The sequence below is a fragment of the Diospyros lotus genome, chromosome 3, assembly GCF_014633365.1.
Source record: "Diospyros lotus cultivar Yz01 chromosome 3, ASM1463336v1, whole genome shotgun sequence".
NCBI lineage: Eukaryota > Viridiplantae > Streptophyta > Magnoliopsida > Ericales > Ebenaceae > Diospyros > Diospyros lotus.
In genome coordinates this window covers 36799298-36811118 of record NC_068340.1, presented here as the reverse complement: position 1 = coordinate 36811118, position 11821 = coordinate 36799298, and the positions used below count along the sequence as shown (strand labels likewise).

General features: G+C 36.9%; 2 protein-coding genes across 8 annotated transcripts; one reads left to right on the top strand and one right to left on the bottom strand.

Annotated features, from left to right (window-relative positions):
• Positions 1 to 3047: 3047 nt before the first annotated feature.
• On the top strand, positions 3048 to 9871 carry LOC127797890 (U-box domain-containing protein 35-like). 7 transcript variants are annotated; one of them, XM_052331080.1, is made up of 10 exons: positions 3049 to 3294; positions 3914 to 4148; positions 4585 to 4706; positions 4784 to 4908; positions 5660 to 5883; positions 6122 to 6432; positions 6984 to 7085; positions 7414 to 7839; positions 8348 to 9100; positions 9446 to 9871. In XM_052331080.1, the coding sequence occupies exons 2-10, from the start codon at positions 3947 to 3949 to the stop codon at positions 9626 to 9628; spliced, it is 2448 nt and encodes an 815-aa protein (XP_052187040.1). In that variant the 5' UTR covers positions 3049 to 3294; positions 3914 to 3946; the 3' UTR covers positions 9629 to 9871. The 7 variants fall into 7 exon arrangements, with proteins under 7 accessions (XP_052187045.1, XP_052187040.1, XP_052187039.1 ...); XM_052331079.1 differs by having other exon boundaries at positions 3049 to 3311; XM_052331084.1 differs by having other exon boundaries at positions 3050 to 3311; positions 4787 to 4908.
• Positions 9872 to 10070: 199 nt separating this feature from the next.
• On the bottom strand, positions 10071 to 11821 carry LOC127797891 (putative kinase-like protein TMKL1). The gene is made up of 2 exons (XM_052331086.1): positions 11239 to 11821; positions 10071 to 11008 (listed from the first exon to the last, which is right to left on the bottom strand). Exons 1-2 carry the CDS (start codon positions 11705 to 11707, stop codon positions 10446 to 10448), a joined length of 1032 nt encoding a protein of 343 aa, XP_052187046.1. The 5' UTR covers positions 11708 to 11821; the 3' UTR covers positions 10071 to 10445.

Sequence of the window (11821 nt, the reverse complement as noted above, 5' to 3'; positions counted from 1 at the left end):
TTGAGGATGGACCCCTCCATTAAATTCTGGCTTCGAATTTCAAGTTCAGGCATTGCTGTGACAGGTTGGCTGCAGTACTAGCAGTCTCCATCAATGAACAAGGAGAAATGCATAAGATCCATCACCTAAACATATTAATCTTTGCTGGGACAGGTAAGTTTATGGCTTACCAAACCAGGTTGACAGCTGAACAGTATCATTATTCTTATCCCATTAGTGAAAAAAATAAATAAAGATGTATAATTATAAAAATATCAATAAATTACACAAATTTCTTTTCCACATAATTCAAGGGATCTTTCCCATAATAAAGCCATTCCCCCTTCAATGGTTTTATGAAGCCCCGAATCAATTACAAAGTTTTTTTTTTTTTAGAAGGGATGTGTTTAATTGTATTATTTAGAATTTAATTCTAGGTAATGATTGTTTAAAAAATAAAAATTACCCTATCTCTTTGAAAAATGAATTTTATGAAATGAATATTTAAATGTTTGTATCATATACAATTTTTTTATAAAAAAGTTAAGAGTGTTTGATTATTTTTATAGAAAATATGTTTAATAATTATATATTTTTTATGATAAATATGTGTAATCAAACATACTCTAAACTTAACTAATTAGTGTTCATAGAAAATCTATTCATTTAGTCAATTAATAATAATTGACTAAATGAACTTGATTCATGAACTTGATGACATGCAGCTTCAGTGGCAACTGGCTGATGCTGGATCCATTAAGATGGTCTTAGTCTCTCTCTCTCTCTCTCTGTATATATATATATATATGTGTGTGTGTGTGTGTGTGTGTGTCTGAAAAATGGTGAGCACGAAAAAGAGAAGAATTTGTTTTGTGAACCTTTTGTATTTTATTCTGTTGTGATGTATATATAGGTAGATTTACAATATATAAATATACATAAAAATAGAAAATTAACAACTCTGTTACAGTAATTATAAGCTTAAAAGATTGGGTTAAATTTCAAAAATTAACAATTAAAGAATCATGCTAGATGTACAATCATTTTATACATCTTGGGTTACATAAAGAGGTATTATGACTAAAAAATCCTACACTTTATATGCGCCTCACGCGCCTCTATGCGTCTCATGAGGGACTTTTTTATCATTGATATACCTTTATGTAGTCTAAGATGTACACGTGTACCAATAGCATTTTCTACAATTAAAAGCCTAAAAGATTAGACTGGAATAGACTCTTTGATTTTCCTCTAATAATATATATATATATATGTATGTATGTATGGTTTAATAAAATTGTGAACAAGTTCACTGAAAATTAAATTTTTAAACGAGAATAAATTAAGTAATTTCGGTCATGCCAATTAAAAAAAGGCCAAATAACTAATGATTTGACTCAAGCCTGACGTTTTGAGCGATATAGATTAAGTGCTTGTATAAATTGATTATTCACTTGATAAACAGTTCGAGTTATTTGAAAAAAAAAATTATCCCATCATAAGCAAATATTTTTTAACATTTAAAGATAATCAGGTCATGTGATAGAAAATTAAAAAATAAGTTTTTATAAAAAAAAAAAGACAATCAAATATTTCAAAAATTAAAATTTAGATAAAAAATAGATATTTTTAATGAAAAACTTGACTAATCAAAGGCACCCTTAATTCTCTTTATTTTCTCATCCTATTTGTATTTAGGTGACTACAATTACTTTAATATTTTTATTGACACACGTGACAAAGAAAGGTCAAATAAAGAAAAAAATGAGTTATTTGATTATTATTTTAGATTTTTTTTAATTGCATTATCAGAAGTCTATGTAATTTTCTAAACAGAAAGAGATTGTGCCCTGAATTTTGCTTTATGTCAAAGGAGGGTTACCCTAAAAATATGAAAATCACATACTTCCTAGTTAAGTTTTCACATAAAAATAAAGTGTAATTATAATTTTGCCTTGGTCACGTTAATTGGGGTAGATACGTGTGACTCATGCGAAGACCAGTTGACCAAAACGCAATCAAGTCACCTTTTTTTTGGCATGGCAAAGGCGGCCGTGACCATAAACAAGTCAACCTAAAACTAGAAGGTAGGGTAGAGGCTATGCAAATGGAGACAGCCTACAGACTAACAAAGATGCTAAATAAGATTCTTTTCTTACAAATGACTCCTGTTAAATCATTTATTAGCTGATGTTGACAATTATATTTTAATTTTTTAAATAAAATTTAAATACAAATAGGGTCATGCTATTTATACAGAACAAATGTTACATAACATTTACAGGACAATCAAAATATCCATTTTGCCTTTACAATTAATGACCCAAATGCCCCAAATACAGCATCTCTCTCCCTCTGTCTCTCTTTCTCTCTCTCTCCCTCTCACACCGTCGGCCCCAATGGCAGCGGCGGTGGCAACGACAGCGGCGAGGCGAGGCGCAGCGGTAGCGACGAGGCGAGGCGCGACGGCAAGGCAGCCGAGGCGACACGATGAGGAGGCAGAGGCAACGGGGTGAGGCGGTAGAGGCGACGGGCGAGACGACGAGACGAGGCGAGGCGAGGCGAGGCGGTGGCGAGAGCAAGTGGAGGCGAAGTTGCAGCGGCAAGGGAAGGGGGGAGAGGGAGAAGGGGATGAACAGGATCAAAATATCGCAAAAATATCGCGATATTTTGATGTCAATATATCGCGATATATCATTTTTGTAAACATTTTGTACAAAAACTTCTATACAAATAGCATTTTTCATGCAAATAAGAGTTGATGCAGTAGTAAAAGGGTTTTAAAATTTATTATAATTGTATTAGAAATTTAGTATAGTTATTTTTTTTTAAAAAATAAAACAGACAAATGATAATTCATTTAAATCCATCGGTTCAGGATGACGCATTTGTTTGGAGACTGTTTCAACAACCGGAGACAAAAATATAAAAAATTAAAAAAAAAAAAGGGATAACCCCAACGAACTGATTACTGATTTCCACGAACTGGAAATTGAATATAATTAAAAAAGGGTTTAATCTATTAACAATTTCTTAATATCATTTCAATGACGAGGACAGAAATATCGACGAAGGTACAATCCTAAGAGACAAATGAAGACTTTAGCCTCCACATATAAGCCGAATCACGAGAAAGGTCAAGCTAGAGGAGGAGAATCGGCAAGTAATTGTTACTTGTTGTCAGCCAGAGCTTTTAGAATTTTGGGATTTGTTTTGTTTTGTTTTGGCATTTGATAGCAGGATGAAGAAAAGCAGTGCATTACGGCACGGTTGTGCTCCGAATTTAGGGGCCTGAGGAAGCGTGTTGGCTGGCGGGTAGTTTCAACTTTCAGGTTCACATCTATATCTTTTTCTCTCTCTGCTAAATTTTTCCTGTTTTTGTGGGAATTATGAAGTTCAACTATGGAAATTTTGGGCTGTTAAGCTGCTGCTACTTTCTGGGTTTGGGGGAGAATTAAGTGGTTGTGAAAATCTTGCTACGGTTTGTTTCCCGTTTGGACTCTTTCTCTGCGGTTTCTATGTGAATTCCTTTTTGGGTTTGGCCTTTTGACTTCATGTTTGGTTGTTGGGAAATTGCTTTCTCTCCCTCTCTTCTGTCCTTTCTGAGAAAATGGGAGTAGTTTTTTGTCATTTGATGTTGGTGTTTCATCTCTTGATACTTCATTTCTGGGTTTTCTGAGTTCAATTGTGTAGGTCAGGGAATTGCTCTCTCTCTCTCTCTCTCTAAGTTTATTGCCTTTTCTGTGGATTGGAGTGGCTTTTTGGTTACATGCTGGTTATAACATCTTATTTACTATGGTGTTCATGGAATTGGGTAATTCTTTATGAGAAAGATACCTCAAATTAATTTGATTAAAGTTGCACTGGAAGTGTTTCTTTCATGCAAATGCTATGATAATTGTATTCATCATATGGTTTTTCTTCCAAATTACAGACAATTAATTCGTGACAAGATATTAATACAGCAATGAATGAAAGTGAAATAATTCAGGCAAAAGGCCTGCTGGGATTGCCTCTTCCCCCGTCCTTCACTGTTGCAATAGCTATCAGTGGAAGCAGAAAAAGCAAATACATAGTCGAGTGGGCATTGCAGAAGTTTGTCCCAGAGGGCAAGTTAATGTTCAAGTTGCTCCATGTCCGTCCCAAAATAACCACGGTTCCAACACCAAGTAAGTTATGCTGCTTTCAGATGTTGTTTGGGCGATAATTTATCTTAATACAATTTGCATCCACCTCTCTCGCTTCTTGCCTTACATTTCATAACTCTAGCTTCTGTCCATGAAGTTGTTTCTCAGCTTGATTTCGTTAACACCAGTGTGATTTTATTCCATACCACGTTCAAAAGATTTGGTGAAATCATTTGACTTATCTATTGTCCTTTTTATCCTTCGAAAATCGGTCAGTATATTTGGCTGCATAATCCATGAAATCATAATGAAAAATCCCATATCATTTAAATTTTCCTTAAGGACTAAAAAGTTTGCCCCAGAATTGATCATTTTAGTGAGAAGAATCCAATACCATTTGAAGTAAAAAAAGTTACAAGACTTGAATAACTTATCCAATCTTGACATTTGTGTTCCCCTGTCCCCCAACTCTTTGCAGTGGGAAATTCTATTCCTATTTCACAAGTGCGAGATGATGTAGCAGCTGCTTATATAAAGGAAGCGGAGTGGCAAACAAATGAAAAGCTCCTACCATACTCAAACATGTGTAGTCGGAAAAAGGTTAAAATTTGTACTTGAGCATCTTTTTGAAAGAAAAAATTAGAAGTCTTAAGAGGCTTAATTTTAATGATCCAAAGCAGGTACAAGTGGAAATTCTACAAATTGAATCAGATGATGTTGTAGATGCAATATCAAGGGAGGTGGATGACTCAACTATCAGCAACCTTGTTATAGGAGCTTCATCCCACAGCATATTTTCGAGGTACCAACATAGCTTATGCAGCTCTACTGAAGATGGTTCGTTTTTTTCCCCCTAGATTTAATCTCCACCTGTGTAAACAATCTCGCCTCCATAATGGGGATGTAGGCAAATATGCTTTTTTTTTTTTTAAATCTGATATAATTATTTTGATGCATATCAATTCAATTCCTATTTGATCTTGGCCTAAGTTCATGTTTTCTTCTTGATAATTTTGTTGCTTTTTTCTTTATTGAGTAAAGATCTTGACGTAAACTGCTAAGGAATATAATCAAGAATTGAATTCCTTTTGGTGAATAACGAACAAGCATATTAACAAACATGCACGTCCCCGGGGAAAATGTAACTTAGGACTTGTGTCATGGAAACCATGATGATGTACAGTAACAATCTCTCTCTCTCTCTCTCTCTCTCTCTCTCTCTCTCTCTCTCATGAAAGGTGCAGTGACAGCAATGAGGAGTGGGGTTGTGGTGCTCACTCTTCAATTGCTCTCAAATAGTGTACTGCTAAATGGAACATATCATCTTAGAGCTCGGACACAATGGGAAGAGGGATTACAATCTCTGGACATTGAACCATTGAGTTGCTAAATGGTAAACAAATAGACATAAAAGAAGTTTTTTCACTACCAATCAATGAACTTGTTAATTGAAAAAAAAAAAGTCTTTCATTATTGAAAATAAATTAAGGATATACATCTTGAGTTACAACTTGTTTGTCATATTAACAATCTTATGTTTGCTGAAAGCTCAGAGGACAGAAGTTATCCTCAAAAATCGCAGAAGGTGCTCCAAGCTTTTGTACCGTTTATGTTGTTTCAAAGGGAAAGCTGTCCTCTCTGCGCCCATCTGATTCAGTAACAATTGCAAGTTTCGAGGATGAAAGTAGGGAAACAGTTGGAAGAATTGAAGATGATGGTAGCGAGGCAAGTTGCTCTACTAAGAATTCATCAAGTCACAGTTCTGGCTCACAAGCAGGTATATTACTTCATGTGTTTATTTTCTGGGTGGGTGCAACTGAATTATCATTATGATGATAGATAACTAATACATTGGACCAAAATTAAGATTGGCAACAATAGTCTTTTTTTTTTTCCCTAAATGATAGATAACTAATGTACTGTATCAAATTATATCATTCTGTTGGTCTGGCATGTAGAAGTCAAGTTACAGTTAAAATCTAACTCTCCTCTTTTTTCTGATTGAACTGGCCCAGGCTTGGTTCTTTCACATTCTCTTTTGTGCTCTCCTTCCCTACCGATGCAGCGGTTTCAAGCTCTTTCGACTATAAACCAGACCCTTCTTCACAAGAAATCAAATTCAATTGAAAGTAGTGATTATGGAATCTCGTATCCAAATATCATGGAAAGGGAAGACGGAACGAGCTCTTGTCCTAGCAACTCGGATATTGGTCATCCACATGGTGGGCCATCTAGTTTCAGAAGCTTGGTAACGGACCATTCATTATGGACATCTGATCAGGCTTCAATCTCAGACGGTCCTTCAGATTTTTCATCCGAAAGCCAGGTACATTCTTATTCACACTTGACAATAAAAAATACCAAACTTACTGCTCATCACTGGTTAAATTGTACACTTGGATGACCTGTTTGCTTCTGGTGTATAACCTGGTGAGCAGGAGTGTGTTTGATAGGTATTCCTTTGTGGAAACTCAAATTGTTTTACACATGAATAAGCTTTGGTATTATATGGAAGTTCAAGAAAGGAGATCTTCAAAGTAATCCAGAAATATTTGTGAAGTTCAGTTAGTGTTCTTTCTTAAATTTGAACCTGTCACCTTGGTAATTTGTTGCTTGTGTGTTGAGAACAGGTAATACTTACATGCTAGCTTAAGAACTGTTCTGATTGCTAAATACTATTTCAAAATGAAATTAAATTAAACAAGAAATGTGAGGATACAGTAAATTCAGTGGCATAAGCTATGCGTAAATTTATTGGAAGGCTTGACTTGTTCTGTGCATATGCTTTCCATTGTGGATTTTTGACTGATGTGTAACTCAGGATGATGCATGGGCACATTCACATGATTTACTGGAAGTCTTTCTTATTATATTCAGATCAATGTCAATTTTGAGCTAGAAAAACTGAGAATCGAACTGAGACATATTCGAGGAATGTATGCAATAGCTCAGAGTGAGACAATTGATGCTTCTAGGAAGGTAATTTCTTGTCCACTCCAATACTTAATGGAAAGAATTTTTTTGCATTTCTTGATTGATATGGATACAGTCTTTTGCTTCCATGGTTTGTCTTTCCTTCATGATGGGAAGTCTCAGAATGTAATTTTCATGCCTATGGCTCATATTCAGTAAATTCAAATTTTTTTGTTTCTCCAAATGAAGATTGTAACCAAGATTTTTAGAATATGTACTCTTGAGATCAACTGGAGTTGTGGCAGTGCACCAATTAACTAGAAATTATTTATTATTCATTTATTTAATCCAACTCCTCCAAGAATGCAACCTGATCTACTTTCTTTCTTTTTAGGTAAATGATCTTGAGAAGTGCCGATTGGAAGACACAATCAAGCTTAAGGAGGTAAAAATTAAGGAGGTGGAAGCAAAAGAATTGGCAATACAAGAGAGAGTAAATTATGAAGCTGCAAGAAGGGAGGTTAAGTGTGTGAAGGCATGTGCTGAAAAAGAGGCTGCACAAAAGAGAGAAGCAGAGATTAAAGCTTCGTATGAAGCAAAGGAGAAAGAAAAACTTGAGAATGCACTGATGGGCCATCAGCAGTACCAGAAGTTTGAATGGGAGGAAATTGTGTTGGCCACTTTATCTTTCTCTGACAGTCTTAGAATTGGAATGGGAGGATACGGAATTGTCTATAAGTGCAGTTTGCATCATACGACTGCTGCAGTGAAGATCCTCCATTCTAAAGAGACTCACAGGACCAAGCAATTTCAGCAGGAGGTAAGAGACTTTTGTGTGAAAATGTATTAGAAATCATTCCCTTTGTTTCAAATACATAAACCCAGGTCAAACTGTTAAAGGACTTTCTGATTTGTGATTTTTAAGATATTGAATCCATTTGTATATCTGAACTGCTGGTTTGGATATTCTGGTAGGCCATCTTGTTGTTCACTAATCCTACTTGGTCTCAGCTCCCTCTGGTTCACTCTATAGCAAAATTCTGATTTACTGTTTGGATGCCCAAGAAGTGCCTCTCATCTTCTCCTTATCAATTATTAGGTTCACTTGCTCACTTCGAATCCCATTTTTGTTTGTTCTTTTGTTTTTTCTGCTAAAGAAGCAGATTAATTTATAAAGAAAACAACATTTTTATGCCTGTTCACTTGCCCTGTGTCTCTCAATTTCTTGATATGCAACCTTGATTGTTAACCGAGAAACAGAAGAATGGAAAACATAATTTACCTGAATCCAGTTTGAGTACCTACTTTGATTGTTTGTTGGCTTCCAGCTTGAAATCCTGAGCAGAATTCGTCATCCCCATTTGCTGATTCTTCTTGGTGCATGTCCGGAACACGGTTGTCTTGTTTATGAGTACATGGAGTACGGCAGCCTTGAGGATAGGTTGTTCCAGAAAAATAATACGCCTCCTATCCCATGGTTTGAGAGGTATAGAATTGCTTGGGAAGTAGCATCAGCTCTTGCCTTCCTGCACCACTCACAGTCACAACCTATTATCCACCGGGACCTGAAGCCTGCAAACATATTGCTTGATCGCAACTTGGTGAGCAAGATTGGCGATGTTGGTCTTTCAAAAATGCTTCACTCGGACTCTTCTGCTATATCAACTGTTTGCCAGGACACAGGCCCTGTGGGGACATTTTGCTACATAGATCCAGAGTATCAGAGGACTGGATTAATCTCTCCAACATCTGATGTTTATGCATTTGGGATGGTGATTTTGCAATTGCTGACTGCAAAACCAGCCATAGCACTTACCCATGTAGTGGAAACAGCAATTGATGATGATCGTTTAGTAGATGTACTTGATCCAGAAGCCGGCAATTGGCCAATTGAAGAGACAAAAGAACTGGCAGTATTGGGGCTGAGATGCACAGAGCTTCGCCGCAGGGATAGACCTGATTTGAGAGGTGAAGTACTTCCCGCACTGGAGAGATTGAAAGAGTTTGCTAATCGGGCTCGAGATATGCCATCCAATGAACAGATGGTGGCTCCGAACCACTTCATATGCCCAATAAGCAAGGTATGATTACTGCCAATATTTGCAGAGCTGAATTTTCATGCATGTAATAGAAAAGAATATGCTGTAAATTTGAAAATGGGTTTTGAAAAACCCAACATTCATCTTCCCTGCAGATGAGATTCTCCGGCATGAAGGGGAAATTCATGGAATATAGTCTTGTCATACAACCATAATCAATATTTACTTGGACAAAAGCATTTTTATGCAGGCTTCTTGTTTACTATTAACCTTTGTAATCGCTTTCTCCTTGCCATGAGCACATGCGTATCCATGTCTGTGAAAACATGTACTCGTTCAAATTCCTTGACGAGTTCGATAATGGCAATTGATCTGTTCCTATTTCAGGACGTAATGGAAGACCCTTGTGTTGCTGCTGACGGGTACACTTATGATCGCGAGGCTTTGGAGATATGGCTCAGGGAGAATGATACATCCCCATTGACAAATCTCCCTCTGCCAAATAAGAATCTACTGCCAAACTATACACTTCTTTCTGCCATTGCCGACTGGAAGTCAAGAAAGGAATGACTTCATTTATCGTTTGTTCATGGCTTTTCTCCTTTTCTAGTATTTTTAGGTACATTAATCTGCATATATCAGTTTAAGGAATGCAATTTTGCTCGAGTCAGAATGATTAGATTAGCAAAGATGTGTATATAGTTTGGAATTCAGGGTTGTAATGGACCAAAAGTGTACGGGTTGATGATGAACTAGATGTTTCTTTGAGGCAAGGCTTTCAAATAAAGGTAGATCCATTTATAAACTTCTTTATGACAGAGCATGCATATCGTAACTGCTGCTGTTAATGAGAGCTTCTTCCTATCCGCATATGAGAAAATATTTTAAGTAACTGTGACATTGTATTGACACGATTATGCTAACGTTGTATCACAGCTCAATCATATGTTACTAGGTGTTCAAATGTATTCTCGATTTGAACATGTGATAGGCATATAATTAAGCCATGATACCACATTGATACTATGACTATGAGGTAGCAAGTATCATAGATATATTAAATATTGTTGGTACTGAAGTTTGTGCCGTGCTGATAGCCAGGAAATATGCTTGAAATTGAATGGATCAAATTATCTAGAAGGTGTTCTGAAATATTCTATCCCATCTAAATCGAAGGGCCCACCACTTACATACAAGTTTTGCTTAGTGTCCATGTCAAAAGATCCACAATCAGAATCTAGTGGGTGATGTCTTCAACCTTTTTGGCTTGCAAAAGTTGTTGTCTTCTTCTGCATCATTATTTTGCTTACCATTGAGGACACGAAATTTAGATTTGCAGCCAAATGGCCGTGCCAAAACCATCTAGTTTATCCAAAGATCCATCTTCTCAATCTCCAATTTCTTCAAGCTTTCTAAGGACTTGCTTTGTATGGGGCCTATGAGAAGGTGAAGGAGAACAGCAAGCCATTGCAAGCTGAAAGGATTTGAGGATTTTCTCTTCGAGAAAATTGTCTGGATGGTACAGATCATCCATAATTCCATGCTTAAGTCTCCAGTTTCTCATGGTGCTGTTTGGCAAGTAAGAATTATGATCAGGGATTTTCTCATTGATTGGCTCCTTACCAGAAAGCATTTCTAGTAATATCACCCCAAGGCTGTAAACGTCAGTTTCTTCACTGGCATCCTTCATTTTAATCAATTCAGGGGCTTTGTATCCCTGAGTTGCAGAAACTTGAAGCATATCTTGGCCTGCAGTGGCATTTAAGAGGAGATGCAGGCCAAAATCGGACACATATGGATCATAATTTCGATCCAGAAGTATGTTGTTTGACTTGAGATTTCCATGGATTATAGGGTGCTGCAATCCAGAGTGAAGATGAGCCAATCCTCTGGCAATTCCAATCGAGATCTTGTGCATGATGGACCATTTCTGGGAATTACCATTTCCTTCTGCTCATCGAAATTGATTCAGTCAAAAGCTAAAAGAACAAGCTTTACCAAGAAATCAATCAAGGCGATCAAGAGATTCACCAAGTTTCCAGTTACCAAACTCAAAGCGTTCAGTTTTCAATTTTCTAACTGGAAAAATAAAACTGAACAAAAAAATCAGAGAACAAACGCATAAAAACTGATAGCAACTGGGCATGAAAGATAAGCCATTAGAAGATCAAAACCAGTACCTCTCAAGAACTGTGCCAAAGTAGCATGGCTATAGAACGGATGAACCATCAGCTTCTCACCCCTTGGCCCTGCATAAAATGCAAACAGTGGCACCAAATTGGGATGCCTCACTGATCCCAGCAGTAGAATCAGAGGCATCAATTCCTTCATCTTCCCGGCACAGGCCGGCCTCAGAAACCGAAGCAGAGCAGCTGAATTAGTCCTCAACGGGGTGGCTCTGTACAGCGTGCCATATCTGGATTTTGCCACAACTTCACCAGGTGCCTCCAATATGTCATTTACTGTGAGGCCTTCACCACCCTGGAACTTGATCAAGTCTTCTTCTTCTTCACTTGCAGCTTCTGTTTCTGGTGTCTGATCTTTTGCCGGATTTTTCAGACATAAGAAGATAATCACTAAGATTAGAATTGCAAGGATCGGGAAAGTGGTTAATGCCATGATTAGTACGAGCTTGTGCTTGTGTTCCATTTCGTGGGAACTGGGAAGTGAAATTCTGGGAGTTTTTTTTTTTATGGGACTTGTCAAAGGACCAAAAACCAAGATTTAGAATGTGGATACAACTGAAATGGAAAACGTGCTCTG